The sequence below is a fragment of the Poecilia mexicana genome, unplaced genomic scaffold (genome assembly GCF_051168715.1).
Source record: "Poecilia mexicana isolate PSO_F unplaced genomic scaffold, ASM5116871v1 scaffold_5, whole genome shotgun sequence".
Lineage (NCBI taxonomy): Eukaryota > Metazoa > Chordata > Actinopteri > Cyprinodontiformes > Poeciliidae > Poecilia > Poecilia mexicana.
In genome coordinates, this window is record NW_028263374.1 from 12,285,053 (window position 1) to 12,310,503 (window position 25,451).

Here is a 25,451-nt window from a genome sequence, read left to right on the forward strand (position 1 = left end):
AGTAAAAAAAACTGGTTATTGAATTATTAAAACAGCATGATATACATTTAGTTTCTTTTTGTAGCACAATAAAAACAGTCAATATGGAAATAATTCTTTATATGGAAAAATAATTTGGGTGTAATTTCTACCTGTCAATACATGTAAATAATCAGCTTTATGGTTATTACACTCATAAAAAATTAGTTCTACATTCTGATCTAATGAATGAATTTCAGACACCTTTAAACCCATTATTTAAACCATTTAACAATTTATATCAGTCTTTCTGAAACAGCTCTAAAGCCATGTAAGATTAAACACACGAATAAATGAAGCCAAGTTGTGTTCAAACTTTTTTTTTTTTTACTTCCACAGTGAAACCAAAATCACAGGTTTTGTTAAACAGCAAAACATTTACCACATATTAACTGCAAACACAGATAAATAGGAAAAAAAAGACAGTAAAAAAACAAGAGGCACACAAGGTAACATGATTGTGTTCTATTTAAAATACATATAAAAACAACAATAAAATAGATTTGTTCTACAAACTCTGGTCCATGTCTGCTTTGAGTTCAAGTTTGGCTTTGTGTGGTCTTTAGGGTGCAAATTACATTGTTAATTAACCACTGGTGGTGCGTAAAAAAGGTGAAATTAAAATGAAAACAAGAAAAAAACAACAACCCAAGGTAGAGTTAAGGCTTTGAGAATATGAATTTCAGTTTGACCTCTTCATAGCTGCCAAGAGATTCAGTTTTGACTTTGCTTCTGTGTTACTTTGCTGCTTTAGTCGTCACATGTTTAGGTTAGTACCTTGTTTTTATTATTTTAACTCAGTGGGTCAGTTATTCAAGTTAGCCAGTGCAGCCTAAAATACATATACAAACACACGCACACACAACAAAGATTTCAATCTCAGAACACTCACTACAAGCAGCCCAAGCTCGTTAACTGGGATTATTTTATAAAAATATGTTTCTAATCTTTATTATTATTATTACATAGTGGATTATTTCCCTAAAACAGGTTGAAAAGGATGACATTATTTCACATCCACTAGAAAAAGGACAACTTTTCTTTGTACATCCTCACACAAACCTGAAATATTACCAACTAAAAAGGTTTAGTACCTAAATTTCATAATTCATGCTTCAGCTTTAAGGACATAAAGTTACAGCTTTGCTGACCAACAGCAAACAATTATTGTTAGTTTTATTGTCTTTATACACCTACTTAACATTGTATAGCTCTTCCACGTATTAAAGATTTATGTTTTATGACACAAACATTTCAGACTGAACAAGAGCAGCAGCAGCAAGACTCCATTCTCTTAACATGGCAAAAAAAATTTTTTTCAAAATGTTAAATCAAATCTAAACATCTGCAGCAAATTCAACTCTGCTGAGGAAATGTTGATCTTCTGCTGATTTCTGTTGGCAAGACGTTCCAACCTTTGTCCTCATTTTATGTGCGCAAATGAAACAAAGTGAGTAAACAGAATGGTAAAAATACCTTCTGACAATACAATTGATATTCAGACCAATGCATTGTGGTTCAACATGTAAAACTGCAGTCGGTGAATTAATCTCTGATCTTCACACTTGACTCATGTAGTGAGAGCCATTGTCTATCATCCAGTGCTCTGGAGCTTCTTCTGCAGCTTTATGCATGGCTCCTCTTTGGATAACCTTTAAAAGAGAAAACATTAAATTTATGTTTAAGGATCTGATAATGACAGGCAACATTGTATTAGCAGAATATGTTCTGCTCAGTGGAAGACCTCTCTGTTTCCAAGTATAATAAGCTTTTTTCAACATAAACTTTAATCTATAAAAAAAACTCTGATTACAATAAATCTAGAAAATAGGCCCACACACAAAAGCCACATTTTATTTATACTAGTAAAAAAATAAAAGCTGTATTTTATTTTTTTCTCTTGTACTTTACATGTATGTCCTGATTTATCACATAAAATCCCAATAAAATACTAGGGATGCACCGATCCACTTCTTTCATTACTGATACCGATACATGAGTATATTTAGTATCGGCCTGTTACCGATCCGATACAGAAAAACAGCTGGATTGACTTAAAACGTTTCTTTTATTAAACATTTAACAGTATACTGAATTACAAATTTATTTAATACTCTGCACACTTAAATACATCAAACAGCTTCACAAGATTGGCCAAACATGTAAAATCAACTTTAATTTCCCCAGCGCAGGAGTTTAACAGCCAATAAGAAACTGACAAAAACAAGTCAAACATTTAAAAATAAACTAACAAACCTTCTTTAAAATGATGCAGAAAGTGCAATTAGGAATTCTAAATACAATGTAAAATAAATGTTAAAAAGCATGATGTTGCTCAGAGCTCACATCATAGAATTAGACTGAATAGATCTTCCGCTATGGATCAGGTGCATTTTCACTGACAGCTGATCTGACTCCCCCCCCCCCCAATATCAGGATCAATACAGATAATATCAGATCGGTGCATCTCTATAAAGTACATTCAATTTTGTGACTATGATCTGGCAAAAATGTGAAAAACAATTCAATACTCTTGCAAGTCGCTACATTTTTGTCTTGTAAAAGTAGAATACTACTGCTGTGAAAAGACACCATCACATTTGGGTTTTCTTACTTGGTCGTGGAGTTTCTGACTCTGGTAGCTGGTTGACTCTTGTGTCGACATGTTTTTCAGCCTGACTGCTCCCTGTCTGTCCAGAGAGCGAGATCGTGGCGTTTTGAACTGACTGCGGCGGTGCCAGGACATCAGCTGCTCATTCACCACCTGACGTGGGAGACCGTGGCAGCCGTAGAGCACGTTGTCCATCTGTGCTGGGGGGGTGAGCCTGATGTCAGGAGGCACAGGCCTCTGTGCTCTCTGGTGGGGAATAGCAGCTTTTCTGTAATAATATTCATATGTGTTGGGGGAGCAAGCCGTTTGTTGCGGGATACGGAGCCGAGTCAGGTCCATGTCGGCGGGGTAGACCATTTCATCATCGTAATACGGTCTCTGGACCACAGGACTCATTAGAGACCCGGGGTTGCGATGAAAGGCGGTGGGAGCGAGACCTTGAGGTCCATAGCTGCCTTCTGGGCTGCAGAGCGGGGGTGTAGCCTGATACTGTCTGCGTGGATGAGAGGGGAACTCCTGACCCGGGGAGTTGCTGTGAATGGAGAAGGAGCGTTCAGAGTTGCTGTCCTCAGAGCTAGCGCAGCTGCTGTAGCTCATCGTAGGAGAAGGAGTCTCTGGTAACATTATCTGGTATTCTGTCAGACGTCGCCTGGGACCTCTGGTACGGCCACGCTCCTTGTAAAATGATGATTCAGGATTGGACACCCTAGGGAAAAAAAAACAACAACACAGAAACAGCTCTGATTCAGAGAGCACATGGCAAAAAAGAATGAAAATACACCAAAATATAAAATATATTAATGTTCTCGTCCCAAGAAGAACTTTAAACATGGAGGTGTGTCTGCGATGTGGCTACCTGAGGGAGAGCTGTCTGTGCACACGCATCTCTGGAGTGGAGGGGGTGCTGCTGGACTGGGTGCGGCCCAGTCTCATATGGGACAGGTGTTGAGGTAAGCAAGCCTCCAACGGTGGCAACAATTCAGATTTGGCTGGACTGCTGAACACAAAGCACAGATTTTCCTGTTAACGTTGGGATGAACACTGCAGGGCCTGTGGTTGGAGGATGATTCTGTTCTTAATGTCTCCATATGGATTCAAACTGTTAGTCTTTGTCCCACTCTTTTTGGAGCTAAATGCATTCTTGTTTATGTCTAAATACAGAATTATTGCATAAAACATGAACTGACGAGTCAAACAATGTTCTTACTGTATGGATATCACTGTATACATTTCTGTGTGGAAGTATATATATTTTCTTTGTTCTTTTTTTTTTTTTTACCTGCGATATGCATTTATTTTCCTCTATGTGGCTCAAAATAAAGCAATAACCAACAGTAATACTACCATAACCACAAACATTAATAACAATAAATTAAAAACAATACACACCTTTGGGAAACAAAAGGGATCCCTCAGAAAAATGTTCTGGTGAAATACATTACTTTTGTTTTCATTTCCAAAGCTTAAAAGTTTTGATCAGCTCCAGAAATGGTTAGGATAATGAAGCCTAAATATGTTTTACAGGGTGATGCCTTTTTACATAGCCTCCACTTTTAGAGCTTTTCAAACTTGCCTCAAATGTCTGTTTAATTTTCCAGTGTTTAACTCACTTTTTGCTGCCTAATATAATTTGTCCACACACTTATGGATGTCACAATCAAGACATGTGTACTGTTTATTTCCTCTTTCACTGGTCATAATGTTGTGCCTCTTTCTGTGTGTGTGTTGGCTTTTTGCACCTACAGAGGGCAGTGTCGCACTTTCCAATAGATTGACTTCTTCTACAAAGCAGCATAAAACAGAGTATGTAGTAAAGAGAATTAGCTTTAAAACGTAAACTTTTGCTTTAACCAAGCATCAATATCAATCAATAGGTAATACGGTAGGTGTAATATTACAAACGACTTATAATCACAGAGATAAAACGTGATTTCCAACCTTCTTATGAGAGGTAAAATGGCTCACTTAATCTAGACTTAAAAAAGCAGGACCACTGTCATGACGGATGGTCTGTCTCACCTCTTTGTGCTGGAGGAACGCGACTTCTTGCTCTTCTGGTACGGCTGGTCGAGACTGGACTCCGACCACGGAGAGTGCTGGATGGGAGGAGGGTCGTACACAGGGCTGGAGGTAAAACTCAACTTGGAGTCGACGCTGGGGCAGGGAGACTGACAGGGGTTAGACAGCGGCGACCGAGGAGCCGCTGGTGAAGACATGTAGGAGCTGTCGACGCAGGAACGTGAGGACATGGTGAGCGGCCGGGGCGAATCCGTTTCCACTGGATAAGGAAGACCAGAGGATGGCTGCGAGGACTGGCTTGTGACTTCTGGGAACAAATGAATAATTATGGTAAAGTATTTAGTATAAATGACTGCTGAGCAAAGGTTATTCTGGAGCATCTTCTATGAGATGCAACCAGGGAAGGAGTGGTTCACAAAATAGAAACTGAGTCTTCCAACGACAAAGATAACCTGAATAGTTAGAAAAGCAGGTTTAATATAATGATTTGATTTGGCGGGGAAGATTAATCAAAACAACTTGTCCTCTATAGGAAAAAAAGAAATGGCAAAAAAAGAAGAAAAAAAATCCACAATGGTACCAGAGTGCTACGGGAAAATAATCAGTGGACTGACCACATAAATCGAATGTTTTGGAAAATGGTGGTGGGGAGAGTGTGATGGTCCAGGAGGTCTCACTGATTCAGGAGTTGAAAAATTTACCATAAATGATAAAAACATGAAATCTGTTCTCCATCATAAAATCCTGAATGAAAACATCCAGCCGTCTATAAAAAGGAAACTGGGCCCAAAATTCCTCCACTGAGACGGAAGAGACTCATTATCATTTATCAGAAATGTTGCCAGTTATTAGTTTTAGAGTACAATTACTTTTCTTTCAACAGCAGGTTAATTTGGACAGCAAATCATTGTTTTTTTTTTACTTCCTGGTTTTGTCTTTGAGATCATAATCTGTTTGATAATCTGAAACATTTAGGTGCGACAAAAGAAAAGTAAAAAACAGAAGAAAACTTGTACGAGTGCAAATGTTTTTTACATCAGCGTATGTTTTATTGTTAATGGCTCAAGCGCCAAAATCCAAGCTTTTTCCTCCCACTGTAAAAAATGAAACTAAACTTTTCCATTTGTACAAATCGGGATAAGTTCATTCTTACCTTCATCTTGCACCGCAGAATCAGATAAAGAGCTGTCATCAGATGTGCCAAGATCTGATAGAACAAAGGAAACAAAGCATAAACATTCCTATTAAAACAACTGGATCTAACCAAGTCAGAAGTTTTAATACTTTCAAAATCAGAGGGACTTTGAAAGTCATAAAGGGATTTGTCATCAAACTGTCAGTCTGTGGCTTTTTGTGGTCATGAGTTTCTCACCTTGTTGTGTAACAGTAAGACCGGGGAGTGGCGATGATCGGCCGTGCTCCAGCCGCAGCTGAAAGGCCTTTTCTTGAAGCTTCTTGAGTTTCTCTTCTTCAGTCTTGCTGTGCAGTATCCGACTCTTCTTGACAGACTTGCTCAGGTGATCTTCCTCACAGAGCTTGCGGGCCGCTTCGTATATCTTCGTCTGAAGCGCCAAATCGACATCCACCAGACTCAGTTCTGAATTCTGGAGATTAAATAGCCAGAAATGTTGGGTGTCTGCGTCATGTAAAACCGTAAATCTTAGACTCTACCATCTGAAAATGCACCAGGTACCTCTGATCCCTGAGGAATGTTTTGCTCATCCAGTCTAAACTCAGCGCCGATGCGTCTGCGAATCTGTGGAGGCTTCTCTCCTGGTAGCAGAGGGTAATCCTTTGGCAGCTGACCCGTCAGCTCCTAAACAACAATAATATTAAAAAATAATTAGAAAGCTCATTAATATCTTAACAGCTCTGAAAGTTTCATTTTATAGGACAGACAGGGGATTTATTAGACAGTTAATCAAAACAAAAGTTTGTTCAAAATCACAGCCGTTAAATCCCGTGTTTAGTTTCTGTTGCACTCTTTTGAAGGGGTTTATCCAACATCCTCCACGGCGGTTATGAAACAATACACAAAAATCTGTATCAGATCCTTTCCAACGTGTTCAGACAGACACATTCAAAGACTCGGTTGCACAATTCTGCGTGCAACCAAGCAGGGGATTTTGTTTCACAACCGCATATTTTTGAATTTCACTTTCTGACCGAATCGGTTTTCATACCCAACAAGACGCAGATAAAACAATAAATACATTTTATGGAAGTTAAGTGTCACAGAGACATCATTCTTACGCAACCGCGTTAATTGTGGTTTATGAGTATGTCCTTCTTCTTTGTCACCGAGATGTGAGAGAGGGAGTGTGACTCCCATTAGTTCGTGTAAGCATGTCCCAACAGGACTGCCCAGCCCAAGTGTCAACGGGAAACAGCGACCCATTTTGGGATTCCACGTTGGAGCGCCTGTGCGAGTCAACACTACAACTGTTTCCCACTTCAACTGTCCAGCTTGGAAATTACATGTAATGTGCACGTCAGTTTGTATTGAACCCTTCACTCAGCTGGCGCGTAGACAAGGAAAGAGGAAGTTAACGGCATGGTGTGTGAAAAAAAAACCCAACAAAAAAAACAAGCAAACCTCGAAGTAGATTCAATTCTACAGAAATGCAAAGCTTTACCGTTTCCTCTCATCTCTTTAAAGATGTTATCTATGGATTTCCAACAAAAAAATATACTAAACAGGATCCTGAAGATATATTACTGCTGATTCTGCTTCATGTTCCTTAGTTGGTGACGCCACATGAGGCACAATGACCACGACGCTCAGCGAGCGTGACAAAACTTTGTGTCAGATGAACAACTGAGAGATTTCGACTAATATTCCAAAACATTTGAGAAACACCTGAGTTGAAAGAGTTTAACCATACAGGTCTGAACCAGAGTTTGACTCTTATGACCCCCAAGAGACGATGGAAGCTGCTATGAATGATAAAAATGAAGCAGAGAAGATGCTAATCTGTAAAACCTTAACCAGTATTTTCCTTAATATTTTTCCATTTTAGCCTCCATGCGTATTAAGCTCTTGAAAAATTAGCGAGCGGCATTATCTGCTTGTATCACTTTTAAGTGTTTATGTAATTCGCCTGCAGAGTGGAGATGAACGCAGTCTGATCTCAATCTGCTTTATCTTAGAGAAACAACTTTGCACTTTCTGTCTGCTGAGCTACGGGAACTTTTTCTTCCAAGAAGGAAAAAAAAAAAAGTGTCTGACTGACAGGACAGATGAGGATGATAGGCCAGGGATTTTTAATTAAATTTCAGGATAACATGTTTCAACATTTTTCTTAATCAAAGATCTGTAATAACTATAAAACCTTATAAGCTAGAAACATTTCCACAGCAAAAAGGAAAAGATAAAATACACCAACAACTCGTTTTCTGGAGAATGTTTGGGCAATTCAATAAAAAAAAAAGATTTACAGTTGCTTTTCTTTTTTTCCACTTTGCAAAGACAGATTGTTTGCTTCAAGGTTGAAATAAACAAAAATGAGGGTCACGCCATGCATGAACATTTTATATGACCACAAATGGTGCTAGGAGTGTCCCGACTCCTGGAGAGCTACTTTTACAAGCCAAACTGTGGCTTTTGCCCTTGCTACTGGAGAATAAAATGGTCTAAAAGACCAACTAGACCCTTGTCTAGTTTACTATTAAAAAATAACTGCTTTGTACAAATAGTTTGGCTTATGGTTATTTCCACCGACAGGTTTTAGAACAAAGATATAAACATCAAATTTGTACAAAATGAGAACAAACATATCCCTAATCAGTGCTCCATTTTTGTGGAAAACTAAGAAAAATAATAACTGGTTACCTGATGCCAAAACAGAAAGAAAAATACCTTTAATTTGACCACTCTGTGTAAATTCTATACAGATATTAATTTTAAAAAACTGATAATCTTTGCATTACCTATTAATTAAGAAAGTACATCTAACTTCTTATTTATTATATTAAGAGTCACTCTGGAGAGGCTGATGACCCATTAGCAGCTAGAAAGTCGTAGCTTTCCTCCCCTGCTCAGGGTTGGGGCAATATATCCCTTTAAAAGGAAACTTTCAGGGGCAATTAGAGGGAAACAGAAGTTCAGATTTTCTCTTTAAACTCCAGTTTACCATGCTTTAACTTCTGTGTTATTGTCAAGTCTTATTTGAAAAAAGTAGACAAACTTTTGTAGAAACAGACTGAATATAAAAATACTAATTACAACCACTTTCTAACCTGAAATTGTAGGAAAAAAAAAATCTTTTTTTTAAATGATATTCAAGAGATTTTACGAGACAGAAAAATGGAGTCTTTGTCACATGTTGTTTGTGAAGCAACATTGTGAAAATGTGCGTTTCCACATAAGATTTCCCTGGAGCTTTTGTGAAACCAACTATGGTTAACAAGCAGTAAAATGAGTCAGCGGCACAAAACTGCCCCACCAATCTAAGCCTTCCTAAGGAGGAGATGAATCATCCACACGCTGACTGCGGATTGGATCGCTTTGATTAAATGTAATATCTTTAGTTTTGTCAAACAAAAACATTGCATATCATTTCAAACACAATCAATCTTGAACGTTTGTTCTTGAAGAGTTCGTCTGAGATTGTGACTCACAGCCTCTCGGATGCAGAGCTTCTTCAGCTCCAGTATGCAAATCTCCAGCCGGTCTTGGAGCGCCTGATGTTTCAGCTTCATGGCCCGCGTGTGTGTGGTCACATCCTTTGCATGCGTAGTGGGACTGTCGGAGCCTGTGCCGTGCAACAAGAGAAACGAAACGCGACTTAGTCTGAGATCAACAATCGTGATTGTGACTGTCCTAAAGTTCATCACGGAGTGAGTAGTTAATAATAAAGCTCACACGGAAGCAGAACGTAATTAATAAATAACTCAGTCAAATCGAAACAAAGCAGGAATTCAAAATAAAACATCATAAAAACTTTAATAAACTTAATGTTGGCGTTAATGAGTTTGTCCCCATTGTAACCTCAGCACAGAGAACATTTTGTGAGAGCTGATGTGTTGACTCCGGGTCACCGACATGTTGTTTCAAGCATCACTTTAATTGTTGCTGAACTGCATTGCATTATCGTGACAAGTCGGCGTGCAAACTGAACGCCTGCTCTGTGTGCAAAAAAACATGAAAAGCATCCATTGTTTAAACAAAGCTACTTAATAAGTAAAGGGACAGTTCAAGAATTATTCAAGTGTTGGTGTGAAACTGGACTTCTCTGATTAATCTATACGAATAAATATATTTATATTTTTAATTCACATTATGTTTTGAAATCATTTTTTTCCCCCTGTTGTCTGAGCTAATCTGGTATGAAAACAAGATAGTGAATCGATCAAAATTTTGAGTGGAAAGCCTTTTGTTCATTTGGCGATTAGCCAACACAGCAGTTTGGACAAGACATAACTCTGTAAGTGAAGAATAAACTCCTGGTGCATTCCTCATTAGTGACACCGAAACTGCACAATCAGTATCAGGATCTTTCTAATCACAGACAATGTTAAGAGTGTGACTGGTGCCGTCTGTAGCCATGGCGACTGATGACATGAAGATTAGTCTCTGGCGTGGGAGGGGCCACTAGCCACAATGCATTGAGTGCTGCATACTTTCAGAGATTACTCGAAGAATCCCTGCAGGTGCTGACAAACATCTGAGGTGCAACAGGAAGAGAATGTGACAGCATGACAATAGGCTAAAGAGTCCCCCCCATTTTCAGACACAATTCCCCTTCTCAATGTGGACTGACACGTTTTCATTGTGCGAAGCAGGAACCACGTGGCTCAATAAAAGTACAGGGAATGTCAGAGAGGACAACGTATCAGTAGACAGCAGCGGGTACAGAGAGATAAGACAGAGAGCAAGTTTAGGTTTCATGCAAGTTCAGTTAAGAAACACTGACTGACTTATTCATGAGGATTATAATTTAGTTAATATTTATTGATTCATATTTATTTAATAAGCTTTGAATATGGATTTTATCGGCTGCTGGTAGCAGTGTGCAATCAATGCACTGAGACTCCATTGAACAGGATGAATATGTTACTGGTGTGAAAAAAATTATTCACGACAAAGGGGATAACAACAAATATTCATACTTGTGTGCTGGATTAACAATTTGTGCATATCTAACTTTACATTTTCTTTTCAGAACCATTAGTGTTGGGTTAGCAGTCCAAGAGATTGAGAGCGAAAGATTAAGGTTAAGATCTGTCAAGAAACATAAACTAACGTTAACGATTAATTTTTCGATTTTACTTTTGAGTCTAACCAAAATTAAACTCATCTGCTTTACAAAAGAAGTAAACAAATTCAACTCAAGTCCATTTAAGCACATATTCAGCGAGACTTGTATTGTAAAAAAAGTTTTAAAACAGAAGTTTGACATGCTGAAGAATAAACAAGACATGTAAAATCAGACAGCAATTTAACCTTCCTAGAGTCAAAGAAAGCATAAGAGTTAAATGTTTGTAAGTGCTTATAAACCAAAGATAATCAATTTGACAGTAACAGGTCTAAATACATCTTTAAATTATGAATGCATCCATGTGAACAAGTTTAAAGTGGTAAAAGAAAAACTTTGTTTCCTCCGTCATGAAATCCGTATTCTACTCACAAGCACACCCTAATAAATAGAAATAAAAAAATGGACATAAACAAGAAAATGCTTTTTTGCAGCTTGCTGCAACAGGTCAACATTACCTAAATAAAGAAGTGCTTAAAATAACATCAAAAACAGCACTGACTGAGATTGCCTTAAGTGATGTAATTTAAGTCAGAGTTTATTAGATCCAGGAACCAAAAGTTTCACAATGAGCAAATCAGCAGGTCATGCAGTTACATTTAAATATAGAGGCATGTCTGCACACGGCACTTCCTCAATTCTAACACAGGGTTTCATCTTTAATAGCTTATATGGCAATACCACAAATCCTATTATTGCTTGGAAGGCAAAATAAGCAGCAGGTACTTCTGCGTGGACCATCTAGCCAGAAAAAGAGAAACGCTAAATCAGTGTGATCATTTAATCTAAATCAAGAGTCGGTACAGAAGCTAACCTGGTGCTCCTAGTCAGTTTTGAAATGGCTCTCTGAGTAAACCAAACTTTTTTCATTCACAAAATTGATCATTTGCACTCAACTTTAACTGTCTGCGGTTGCTAATTCAAACTCATTTGATTTAGACTGTAAAGGAGAGAAAAAAAAACACCATATCCAGTATAATGTTTTTGAATTCAGAGGAAGGCCCAGTCATGTTGAGACCTGGCTGTCGGCCTGACCTGGACAAATAATGAGCTTCAAGCCTGAGGAAAAAACATGGTTGGACAGCCGGGTGATCCTCTGTTATCTGAACCAAAGACATTAAACTATGATTAATGATACAGGCCAATTACTGCTCGTACAGAGCTGTCATCATAAAAAGCATTGCTTCACTCATCTGGTATGTCTTCTTTGCACGACCTGCTGAAGGTAGGTACAGCGCATCTGTCAGGACTAACAATTGTAACAAACAAGGTTTTCCTGAGCTTAATGCGTAATTTTAACACTTTTTTAATGTCTAAGCACTAGTTTTTGCATGTCAAATCACTTAAAAGTTATGCCTTGCGTATATGAGCCTCCTAAATTAAAAAGCAGTTCAGCAGCTTGTTTTGTGTTTTTGTAGAGCTCTAATGCTGCATTTGCTTTGTCTTGAAAGTCAAAGCTTAGATATGGGAATGACGTCTCACTACTGTCAGGCTTGTCGTATCAGTAAGATGGATAGCTGCTGGGATTTATTAGATGTTTACCAGGCTAAAACAACAAGCCATATTTACGAACACATTAGAATAACAATCAGAGGGTCTCTGGTCCGTTTGACACCAGAAGTGCTGGCAAAAAGAAGCAAAAGGCAATGTTTGAAGCAAAGCCAAAAGACAACCAGCGTTTAAGAACTGATTTGGAAATTACATCCATGGACGGCTGTGGGTGTTTCTTGTAATATCAAATTAAATAGCAGGAAGATAAGAGACAGTGAGCTCATGTTATTGCAGAGATTTAAGACTTTTCATTAATTTTGAAGAGCTCTGTTTTACTGTCTTTTTTTTTTGTTTTACATTAAACTGATAAAAAAAAAAGTTTTAAATGTAGCATTTGGATTGGTTGTTCGTCTCCATAAGCCTGCCTTAGCTCCTGATGAAAGTAGCTGATAATAATAAATAAAAAGAAAGAACCAGTTCAGGACCGGAACAAGAACAATTGGTGGAAACTAGGGCTGAAACGATTCCTCGAATGATTCGAGTACCTCGATTACTAAAAATCCTCGAGGAAAATTTACCTGCCTCGAAGCTTCGTTAATTTATGTTTTATTAGTTAGCGCACCGTGTTCCGGCCGGGACTTCATTTGCGTTGCGCGGAGCTCTCACTTCCGCCTCTGAGTTGTTGACAAAAGCTAAGTCTCAGCGGCATAAAGTCCAATCTTCAAGATTGGCCCGTGGGGATTTTATTGATTGATGATAATGCCCGACTTTTTATCGTTTTTGGGGAACCAATAAGCATCCTTGAATGCCTGGAGTACGGCAGCATTTCTCCTCCGGGGCTGCTGGTTGAAAGCGAACGGCGGGAAGAGCGCTGAGGTGAGCGGATAGCCTGAACAGGGCGGGCGGCTGAGTAGCTGATGCTTACCGTGTAAATGTAGCTTTACCGACGAACCGCACAATAAATTTCATATCCCGGTCTGAAGAAACGGGTGGCGGAGCGCATCGTACATGGCTGGTAGATGAGTTTCTGAGTGTGACCAGTGAGGGTGTGTAAATATCCCGTATTGCTTCCCCCCGTGTTCGTCCCCCGGTCTAACGGTTCGTCAGTCCGCTGGTCTATTTCCTCCCCTCCACCCCATCTTCGTTCATTCGCCCTCTCCTCCCACTCCAGGCGGCATTTCCCGTATTTTCAAACCCAAAGCGTGACAGGTTAGGTGGCAAGGTGAGTTTAATTAATCTATTAAACTCACTGAAGATGAATACATAAACTAAAAGCTGGATTGTAGACATTTTTTATAAGCATATTTGTGAGCCTGCTTCTTTGTTATTAAATTCAATATAATTTCAGATTTTTCTATAACTTTTCTTCTGGTTAACTTAGAAAGTGAGCTATTATTGTTACAGGTTAGTTTTCTAAACTACAAAAAAGCAACTGTTAGGGATGCTCAAATATGGAAAATTGGACTGATATTGATATCCGATAGTAACACCAGTATTATGCCAGATTTACCAATATTTCATTTTATAATTTTTTTTATCCGATTACTCGATTAATCGTAAGAATAATCGATAGATTACTCGATTACTAAAATATTCGTTTACAACAGCCCTAGTGGAAACACAAAGAACTGGTGCTAAACAAGTTCCAGTACCAGTTTATGAATAGAACTGGTTTGGTGAAAAAAAAATGCAGGTGTGTTTAACGTGATATACCCATAAGATGTACAAACAAGAATCTCGACAGAGAGTTATAAGCACAGCAGCCATATTGAATCAGCAGAAGGAATTTTACTCTTGGGAGACTTTTATTTTTATTTTTTTTGTTTTCCAACAAGAAACATAGAAATTCAAGTCATTAATGATTACTCAACATTTTCACCAATTCAACATCAACTATTTTTTACCTGAATGAAGAATGATGCCGCTGTCCGTGTCGCTGATTTCTCCAGTGACTTCCATGTCAGCTGATCGACTTCTTGTTACTGGTTTTCGATTGAAGCAAACGATAAGAGCCACACCATGCCCTGTGAAGTACAACACCAGCCAATGTTACATTAAATTTAAATTAAACACAAAAAAGAAGGGTAGTTTGTGGAGTCTTTGGGATAAACGTCATGGTCAAATTGGTAATTATTGCTGACGAAGGGAAACTGATTTTTGAGTATAAAACTTGTTATAAATACTGCAGGTCACAGCAGTCGCAAACTTGCAAACGTTTCCCTTCATACCATTCCTTAAAGTGCTGGAGGGACTGAAGATTTCTCTGGCTTTATGTAGCAACAACACATTTTTCTCTTGCTCAACAAGGACAAATTTGGCTGTTTGCAAATGTTTCTTATAGAGAAAACACAATGGCCATGGTGTGGAAACCAAGGAGAAAATCATCCATCTTGCTGCTATTGGCATGTCTGTAGCACAGTGGACTGCTGGCTGGTTACTGACCAGCTAATATCAACGTCATGGTGCTGGTTTGCATTTACAAGAAAACCACTCCTAAATTTAGCTCTATATTATTTACGTTTGGTATAATAAAAAAAAAATGCCTGGTGTAAAGTTATTTAGATTTTTGTGTTAATACAGTGCGTTCCCAAAACTCAAGTTATTTTTACTCAGGGTTATCATACCTTCAACAAACTGCAGGAAATTTCTGAAGCATGTTTTGCCAACAGATGCCTAATTATCTGACTAATTTAATAGAGAGGGTTGACACAACACTGCAAATATTCACAAAATTGAAAAGATGAATAGTTTTCTTTCATAAATCAGACAAGCAGCCAGGACAAACATGAGCAAAACGTTCTTTCCCAGCATTACCTAATCTTGCGACCTGTTGCTTCAGTGATTCAGGTGTGACGTGCCTTGTTGACCTCACAGACAGGTGTAGTCAGCGTCTTCAAGAGGGTGAGTACATACACACACATGTTGCTTTGTCTAAGGTGTTTCCGGTGACTGCATGTTTGTTAACACTCTGATGATTGTTAGCTCAGTCCGTGTAATAACTGAGACATAAATCCACCTGATGTCAAAGAGAGACCGACTGTGAGGCTTGTTGGTTTGATTATTAACCAGGAAAATGAAGGAATGTGATGGTGACCGCATTCCAGCACACAGGGGATGGTCACTCTGGCTAACACCAGGAGGCTGCTGCCTTTGGATAGATAAGCTACTACTATACTGATGGTGCTGCTGCCACATGATGACACTGAGGAACATACAGGCGTTAGTAAAACGTCTCCCTTTATCATTCAGGACATGACAAGCAGATGACAAACTGCCTCCACAAATCCCATGACTTTGAAAATCTTGCACCACCAAACCACAGATACGCTGCTGCTGCCATTGCAGAAATTAAGGGAAATCACTAAAACACAAAAGGTTGAAAGAAGAAAATGATCCAGATGATATTTCAAACAGAACAAGGTAACACGCGTTTAAGAAAAAAGCCATCTCGACCAAATTGTTAAAAAAAAAAACTCAAACATCTACAGATAGCAGAACTGAGGTGCTAAAAACAAAAGCTAGATCATCAACAGTGTGAAAGCAGCGCTGATTAGCAAAACAAAAAAATGGTAAAAACAAACAAACAAACAAAAAAAAACATGTTATGATATTTATTAATTAGGCAGCTTTCCTTAAAAATAAAACCTTTATTGCCAACAACTAGAAAAAGATCCCAGAACTACAAGTGGAATTCACTGTCAGTCTCTTTTGTGAAGTGAAAATGCTGTAACTTAGGAGAAATTGTTTTTAAATAAAACACAAAGAGATAAAAAGTCAGTTTTGAAAAGTCTGTAAGTATCCAGTTATATTATTTAAACACAGAGCCACATGAAATAATATTTCACTCACTTCAAACCTGCACCACTTCCACAGCTAAGCTGATTTCTCTAGAATACGAAGAGAAATACCGCCTGAGACGTCTTGACCTCTGAGCATTAGAAGTTCCTCGTTTCTCATTATCTGTTTCAAACTGAGATAAACCGGCAATCAATTCATTTATTATGCGTTGAGCAAGACTGAAGTTGTTTCTTTTAATTTACAAAAACTTAAACAGCTGAAGCAGTGAAAAGCCCTGAACGTTCAAGCATTGTGATGTCTGAAGAACGCAAGGTGTTTGAGAAACGATTTTTCTGATATTTTTCTGATAGACAAAAGAATATTTCTGAAGCATAAATATTCATCAACTCTATAGTTTTCAAATATAGATATAGTTATGTGATGTAAACCCCTTTTTTTTTTTAAAGAATGAAAAAAATACAACATATTCTACATCGTAAATAAGAAAGCAGATGAAAGCAGATATTTCTCAGGCACTTCCAGCCAAACAACAATAACAAATGTACTTACTCTGTGGGAAACGTAAGAAAAACAGCCAAAGCCAAAGAGGTGAAATAATCCCCCTGAGAATCCGTGACTTGAATGTTAAGAAAAATGTGAGCGGTGTGGAGTCTGGACAGGAATGAGCGACTCGCCCACAGAGCGCGGTGCTTTCTGGGGAGGAGTGGCTGCATTCACAGAGGGCTGAGCGCTTTAAACACGGTGTCGGATAACCCGACTCCACTGGCAGAGTTTGAAACTGTGTCAACAACAATGACCAACACACTGAGGAATTACACCTAGCATCACCCTCCTATCAGCACTCGCTAACACACGAGTGGCAACTTGATCAAAACTGCTTTCCTTCACATTCGCTACGGCTCTAATGAAACCGAGCAGTTTACTAACTAAAAATAAAGTAACAAGCAAATTAATCTGTCAGCTGATCATCAGAAAAGCAAAACAAATGGGGCAGCTCAAGAAATGCTTTCTCATTTTTAATATGTTGTGACCAATGTTTGATATTCCCACCCCTGCTTAGTCTATCTTGACGATTCCAAGTCATTCGTCTTGAGCAGAAATGCTCACCATTTCCTGTGACAACTTGTTTATAGGCTCAGATTTGAGGGAAAGATTGAAAAGTGTCTCTCAGAGACGACTAAAGACAAACTTTAATCCAGTGCTTGCCAAACTTTTCAGCTTCCGATCCCCAAATAGCAATGCAGCGTGTGACTGACTGGTAATGCTTGTGCATACAAGAATCTGCCATCAATTAAACATGGGTATGATAAAAATAAAACCCACACCAAATACCATTAACTTATCTCGTCAATTTTTAAGCATGTTTTTATCTCTTCTAAGATAAAATGGCATAAAAACGTTTTAATTATGGTCCTTTTATATGTTGTTTACTTTGATTCCAAAAAGAAGCTCCACAGTTCCTGATTTGGGCTCGCCACCCCCCTTTCAGGAACCACTGCTTTAATTAACGGTTTTAAAAGATTTTACGGCTTTAGAAGCTATTTTACTGGTTTTCTGATAATTACCATTCTAGCATGTTTTCTAACTTCAGTGATTCAGGCATGCAAGTAATTTTGACTACTGCCACCTCCTGGTTGTGGAATACAGGATTCCAGCAAGTTTCAGTGAAACAAAGTTAAGAGTTTACAGACTTTTATAAGACCATGATTTAAATTTGAGACATATTTGAATTATGAAATAAACTCAATAAAAACAAAAGTTACATTATAGGACACAGTTAATCACAAAAGCATTCATCTTCTAGGTAATTTAAATTTAAAATAATTTTAATTCAACCAAGAAGTTTGTGTCCAAAAGGAGACAACCATCTCTTGACAGAACAATATAAAAGAAAAATCAATAACAAAAAAAAACTTTTGTTTTCACAGTTCAGAAAATGAAATGAAATTATTTATGTCCTTCTCAATAATGAATGGTAAAATAGTTATTGGAGCTACAACAATCAAACGTTTGGCCTGTTTCTTCTGGTAATTTCTTCTTAAGGACATGAGTGCTACATCTTTGAAGTTGGAAAGCCTCTTTGTCATAACCCTAATCTTTAACCTCTTCCACAGATTCAAGTTGGGTCTCTAATTTGGCGACTTCAAAATGTTATTTCTTCCACTCACAAGCCATGTGTTGGTAAAATTAAACAATTACTTTAAACCTAATCTGAAAGGTCTTAAAGTTGGCTCATTTTGGAGTTTACGCTGTTTAACTTATTTCAAATTGTTTAATATTGTAGGTCAGTTAAACAGTATACAGTAAGCTTCACTAACAAATGCCAACAAACTAGAAATAAGTGTGTGTGTATGTATGTATGTATGTATATATATATGTATATATATATATATATATATATATATATATATATATATATATATATATATATATATATATATATATATATATATATATATATATATATATATATATATATATATATATATATATATATATATATATATATATATACACTTACTCCGGGTAAGGTAAGCGGAGTGTTTTGATTTTAATAGTTTGAACATAAAATATACCAGTTTCAGAACCAGAATTATTTTGTGGTTTTGTACGAAATGCGACATTTCATTTATGCTGTCTTCACAACTTGTCGTCAGTGGTAAAAGCAACAAATGAACAAATATAGAAATCATAAATTTCAATTTAGGATCCAATGTGAAAAATCTAGACATATTTAAGTCTTTTTAAAACCCTGTTAACAGTACTTAAAAAATAAATCTGTAATTATCTCGTAACTCTTGATATGCCTGTCGCCACTTAAACATTCCCACTTGACGACCTGCTTTCAGAACAACCCAGAGGATGTTTTGTGGCCTGTCATGTAAAAACATATGGAGAAGCAAATGGCAGCGGGAAGTCCAGATGATTTAAGCAGACTCGCAGCACCTGCTCCGCTCCTGCATGGCTTAAATTCATTCTGAATCTACACATTCATTTTGGCTTTCCAGGAATGTTGGGTCTCAGACATGTAGCAAAAGGTCCGGCGATTCCCAGACATTGGAGAGTCAGATCTCAAATGACATGGCACTGAGGAAGCAGCAGCTTTAGAGGTTGTAGTTTTAGGTTAGCAACATGTATTACATTCAGCCTTGACGGCGCAAACACAACTGGACACAGTGAAAAACACTGGGCCTCTTATTGTTCTGGCATGCCAAACCTTGAGAAGTTGAAGGAAGGTAATTTCCGTGCAGAAATCTTTATTGGATGATTCATGTTTGTTTCACGACTTCCGTTCAGAAAACAAAAGCAGAACTGCCATTTCTGTTTAAAAAGCCTATTAAATAAAGACTTCCTCATGAAAGTAATACTTATGTAACAAAACAATCGAAAACTGATATTTGTGAAAAACGTACGCATGTTCACAGGACTTACAACAAAGGCGAAGACCACAAAAAACACAAATAAACTTCTTGATGACAGGAAGGGACTATTTTAGAACAACTTGGGTTGGGTTGAGAGAAGGCAGCAGGGAAAAAAATAATCTTTTTCATCCCAAACAGAAGCAGCATATTGCATAAACATGCTGTAATCCAAACAGTCTGATAACCCTAACTGAGGGAAGTGCCGTCATAGTAGTGAATAATGACCTATTCTGGCCATGGGAAACTACAGTCAAGGTTTTACGAACATAAATATGTCTGTGGGAGACATTTTCTAAAACGCTACTTTGACACAACTTCCACCCAGAGCCGAGGAGGTAACCAGTTGCTGGATGTGGTGGGTAGTTTAGATAAACTACAAATCCCTGAGAGACAGAGGGCAGCTTTGTGTCGGCTACACAGCAGCTGGCAAAACAAATTCTTTCAATACTCTCGAGTCCTTTTTTAAGTTCATGGCTACATGTGGAGCCTTCAGTGACAGACGATCACACTCGGAGCCACTGCCTCCCTTCTCAGCTTTTCTCCTCTAATTAACTTCATGTTTATGAGAATCCGATGATGATGTGAAAACAAGCTAAAATGTGTCGTGTAAATCCACACTGCAAACACTTTGGGCTTACCAAGTGAACGTTATTTTACCCGTGGAGAAATTAGTCATTTAAGGTTTTTGATGCGATATATGTAAACTTGGTTTTGGAACATGCCTTAAACATGCATCTAATTACCCTCCAGTTTATTTATACCTATGCATCACTTGTTGGCTGCATTCCTTCAACCCCACCCTCCCATATCCTCAGCAGGGAATCCCTTCATCCCTCGTCTCTTCCTCCATTTTATCTCATCTTCCTCATTTATCTCTCCAAATATCCCTGCCTTAATCTCTTTTATTCACTCAGATGCCCTAAATCTCCGTCTTTGTTCTACGTTACACGTAGGAAATTGACTGGAAGTATGAAACTCTATGCCGACCAAAAAGAGCCTCCTCCTCCCAATCCTCCACCAGAGACTCAGAATCACATCCAGTTCACTTCAGCTGTATCCCTACATCAGGAGTCACCAACCTTTTTGAGACTGGGAGCTACTTCATGGGTACAGAGTAACACGAAGGGCAACTTGTTTGATACAGACATACATTTCCTAGCTCACTCTTAATAACAATAATACATATGTTCACATGATTACATGTGGTATGATCATATTAATGTTAGGGATTACTCACTATAGTTGTCAGTAATGATTTACCATGGCAGATATAGTTAATTGCTATTATGTGATCAGAAGTTCTTAGTTCAGAGTTTTAAGTTTGAGTCCCTTTTGGAGCTTTTCTGTGTGATTCTAAATTTCCTCCAAGTGACCGACAGTATGGATTATTGCAGCAGCAGCTGCACAGCTGTACACACTTTGAGTTCCTTGAGATTTTCCTTTTAAATAAAAAAGAAAAGAATAGTTATTTATTGTATATTTTATTATCTAACCCTCTTTACTATTAACAAAATTGTGGAGAAAAAAACATTTTGTGTCAAAGCATCTTGTACGTAGTGCACATCAGTCTGTCTGTGGGGGTCAAAGGGCACGCAAAAGGCTAAATCGTATTGGTCAGTTTACTTTTGTAAATTTGGCGCTTTTTCTGTGAGCTAAAAATGAATGAGCTCCTCCCGTTGTCCTAAGATCCTGCCTGAGCTTTTTACCCTGCGCGGTTCTGACGGTCGCCGGTTTATTAGCCTTTTAGTGGTTTCGCGAACTGAAAAGCTGACGGGTCAACCGTCAAAAAAAACCAAAAAAACAAAAAAAAAAAACATTAGACAGGTTGCAGAGTAGCACAAAACTATCACTGTCTGCACCTAACCAGCACAAACCTAAACCACAAAAGCAGCGGACGTTTTTTTTTTATTTTTTACAAACGATGCTAAATAATAGACATGAAAGCAAAGCCTACCCGTATGATCCACGGAAAGACGGGGATGTTGATTCCCAGGTTCAGGTGGTGTTAGCTTAATTTTTACTCTTTTGGGGACTAGATTAAATTGTTGTTGTTCAGTGGCTTTTGTTAGCATTTTCTAGGCTTGATGATCACAAGCCTAGAAAATTTACTAAGTCAGAAAATAGGACCATGACCTAAAGGAAACTTGAACCTTGTGATAAAGACCAGAAGCTCTTAAAAAAATGTTTTTTCTGTTACAACAACAAAGACATATTGTGTCTTCCATGCAGAATTTATTTCAACCAGTTATTAATTTTTCATGTTTCGTACGTCTTCACAAACCCTCAATCTCCTCATAACCTGATGCAAAAGGTGAACACCTCTAAATTCACCTCTAAACCAATCAATCACTCATGTGTGTTTTGGCAACACTCATATCTGTGGCTGCCGAGGAAACCCATCTAGAGGAATGCAAGTCTGAACCGAGTGGGGATACTCAGCGTGGGTTTTTAATGACCGTCCCACTGGCAGGTCTGTGAAGCTGAGGGGGTTAAGCCACTTGCCCCCAGGTCAGAGCTCAGGAATGCATAAACTGCAGAGATATTTCATTGCACAGAAATCACAAGCCAACTAATGAGTGCTGCGGGGTGGAAAGGCTTTTCGCTGACTGAAGCTAAAGCTACGTTCATACAGGAATCAATGCTGCAAATATTTGGGTCAGTGGAGTAGAACTTGGTGTTAAATTTACCTTTCACTCGTTACTTTTTGGGGATTGAGATCTCACTTTACTGCCTGTCACAGTTGTGAAGTCTGGTTTATTTGCATAGCAAATTTCTGCAACAAGCAATTCACAATGCTTGACATGATACACTTGAATTTTTATGACACGAATTTGCAAGACGTTGTGTTAAACCTTTTGAAAACGTGATTTTCAAACCTCAACAGCTTGTGTTTAAACTGCCTTGATCTTTGTTGTTCCCGTCTAGTCAAAGAGGATGTTGCAAGCTTATAACTTCTCTGTCCACTCTATCTTTACACTGTTCTACTTCTTCTCTTCTGCTTTGTGGACAAATGATAAGAGATGAAGCCCAGAATTACAAGTAGAGCAAGAGCAAATGAACACAAAGAAGTGGCGACTGGGACCCTCTCATGGAGGTTTCACTTCATGTACACATTAACATGGTTGAAGTCATCACAGTAAAAATAAAGCTCAAACTCTTTACATTCTCTGGCTTATGCATTTTAAGGGCGTACATGTTTCAAACTTTTCCATATCTTTGGTTTTCTCTTTGCTTAATAAATAATTACCTCTCTGGTATCTAGTTTTCTATCCATGAGGTTAGATTTAAATAAATGTCTAACCTGGTGAATACCGAATCATTTACACATTAAAGGAAACATGTAAACCTCAGTTTCTGGAGACCAATTACAAAAAACTATGATAAAACCTGGACTTTTCCCTTGACATTAAAACAGCCAGAGCTAAGCCAAGCAAAGCGTTGCAACTTCTGTATCAAAGAGAAAGCATCTGGGAGTGCTGCAGAGGAAAAGGATGTTCTGACAAATTCACAGTTTAATCTAGTTTCTTTATACTTCCTGTTTGAATGACTACCAGTGGATCAAAGTTCAATGCTCCTTACAAAAGTCTATGGCTCTTTATCAAAGTGCTCCAGTGACTAACAGCTGAATTAATCCCACACAGCATCTTGATGCTGGAGCTGCTTTAAGCATTCAGCATACAGAGGCGAATGAATCTTCCATCAATGCAGACTGAGCACACAGAGGGTAGTGTCACATTATGTGGTGTTGATATTTGGTCAACACCAATACCAATAAGCAGGAAGGTGAAACTAGAATACTATTTAGTTGCCATAATGTATGTTTATATACTTTCATGAATTTCAATATGCAACAATGTGATGGGGTATAAATTCAAAAGTATATAAACTCCAACACTAACATTGACAACTACATACAGCAACATAAAACACATCACTTGGTGCAAGTATCCTAAATAAACTTTTCAAAGTGACTTTTTAAATGTATATTTGAACCATTTTACTAAAGGGATAAGTAATGTAAATACATTTCACTACAGACTTAGCTCTGCTTAGTTTTGCTTTTCATTGAATCAAGACATTTTCATATTATAAATGTTACAAGACACTAAAAAGTATCTCTCTACAAAACAGTCTTTTTAAATATATTTACAATGGAGATAAACTGTAATGTTTATCATCTTTACACTGCATCTACAACACTGCAAACCAGAGGAATGGTGCCCTTTTTTTTTAACTTCCAACTTATCATATTGATTTTCTTGAGCAGCCACTATAACCATCAAAGCACAGAGTATAAGCATAATCAAAGAAACCCTGAATGTACATCATGTAATCAGTCAGCAGCATTAAGTTGCTGTTGGGCCGCAGCTTTGAAGGAGTTTCTGAAAGTTTACTGCCCCTCTTCAACTAAGAGCATTCCCCCTCTAAAAACATCGACCATCTTTTTTAAGTTACCACCACCCATGGAAAACTTTATGATTTTAAATGAGCGTCTTTTACTAACAATAGAAATAAAAAAACACAAAACGATAGAGAAGATTTTTCTCCTCCTACCTCTGCGGCCAGTTAGCTTGCTAGCATCGTGTCCCAGCTACATCCATACAGTCAGCGCTCCATCGGCTGCTCGCATCCTCCCAGATTTAACCTGGAAGTTTCTTCTTTACCCCGACTACAAAAGCGGTGAAAACACCGCCACGTTTCTATGTCAGGTAAAATTTCTAGTTACTATGACAAAACCCCGATCATAAAGCTAAATTTAGTCCCCCAAACGCAGCCGTTGTTGAATAAGATACTCCACGAGCTCAGTAAAGTAAAGCAATGTAGTGCTGCCTTCACGTACGGTCGGAAACGAGCATGAATCAAAAAGCTTTCACCGAGGTAACCACCTAATTTGTACAGAACTGTTTTGACGAGAAAAAATGGGATCATTGAGTACAATAAATGGCTACAAATAAAAAGTAAATAAATACATACAACACATGTACTCTAAAAAAAACCAAAATCTTAAAAACCGTACTGTTTTGTTATTTTTATTTCTGCGCTGTTTCTTAGATACGGTCACAGTGTGATAAACAAACAGCAAAACGTTTGTTTTTCCACACAAACTCAGTCATCGTGAGTTAATTGTTAGCTAAGTGATCACCCGACAGGGCTTAGTAATCCTCCACATCTGCACCAGTGGTTAAGAAATTATGGGTTTTTTGAGTGCTTGAACGCCCCATCGATGTGGGAACAGTTTCCCTCAGAGAGCAAAAATTGAGTCAAAGTAATACACGATCAAATAGATTCAAAGTAATACATTTGATTCTCTTAGTCTTGATTTTAACCTTTGAAGTTCTGATATTTAAATCGTAATTTAGAGAGACAAGATTATTATATAGTTTCAAATGATCAATTCGAGACACACAGTCATAATAATTCATAGACTAAAAGTGATAATTTTAGACTTTGAAATTCAAAAAGATTGTTAAGAAGTTCTTGAAAACTCTCTGAGTTCATACCATGTATTTTACCATGTAAAATGTGTGATTTGTAATGTAGAATGACCGAAAGTGATGATGACGAAACTAATGTTCAACATTATAAACTGACAGGGAATGATATTTCCACTTGTTGTGATATTCTTACATGATGCATTGATGAACCAAATGAAACGCCCCTAAACTCAAATCTCTCATGCGTCGGAACTGTAGTTTTAAACTCATCCACTAGAGGACAGCAGAGCATTACATGAGACTCGTGACGAATTACTATAGAAGAACATGCATTGTTTCTCACTAGCTTTACCATTATCGCAGCAGTATGAACTGAGATTTGTAAAAAAACAAAACAAAA

General features: G+C 37.9%; 1 protein-coding gene across 3 annotated transcripts; it reads right to left on the reverse strand.

Moving 5' to 3' along the window:
• Window positions 1–322: 322 nt before the first annotated feature.
• On the reverse strand, window positions 323–24,463 carry inavab (innate immunity activator b). 3 transcript variants are annotated; one of them, XM_015004244.2, is made up of 10 exons: window positions 24,171–24,463; window positions 14,301–14,420; window positions 9,269–9,402; window positions 6,342–6,464; window positions 6,021–6,252; window positions 5,802–5,855; window positions 4,649–4,955; window positions 3,486–3,626; window positions 2,633–3,335; window positions 323–1,670 (listed from the first exon to the last, which is right to left on the reverse strand). In XM_015004244.2, the coding sequence occupies exons 2-10, from the start codon at window positions 14,353–14,355 to the stop codon at window positions 1,578–1,580; spliced, it is 1,842 nt and encodes a 613-aa protein (XP_014859730.2). In that variant the 5' UTR covers window positions 14,356–14,420; window positions 24,171–24,463; the 3' UTR covers window positions 323–1,577. The 3 variants fall into 3 exon arrangements, with proteins under 3 accessions (XP_014859730.2, XP_014859728.2, XP_014859729.2); XM_015004242.2 differs by lacking the exon at window positions 24,171–24,463 and adding an exon at window positions 16,744–16,962; XM_015004243.2 differs by lacking the exon at window positions 24,171–24,463 and adding an exon at window positions 16,744–16,875 and having other exon boundaries at window positions 3,486–3,623.
• Between the last annotated feature and the right edge of the window lie 988 nt (window positions 24,464–25,451).

Coding starts and splice junctions, on each gene's coding strand:
- inavab (XM_015004244.2), bottom strand. CDS start 14,355: ATGGAAGTCACTGGAGAAATCAGCGACACGGACAGCGGCATCATTCTT. Junction 3,627..4,648: donor CGTTCCTCCAGCACAAAGAG/GTGAGACAGACC, acceptor CTTTGTGTTCAG/CAGTCCAGCCAAATCTGAAT. Junction 1,671..2,632: donor GTCAGAAACTCCACGACCAA/GTAAGAAAACCC, acceptor TCTCTTTTAAAG/GTTATCCAAAGAGGAGCCAT.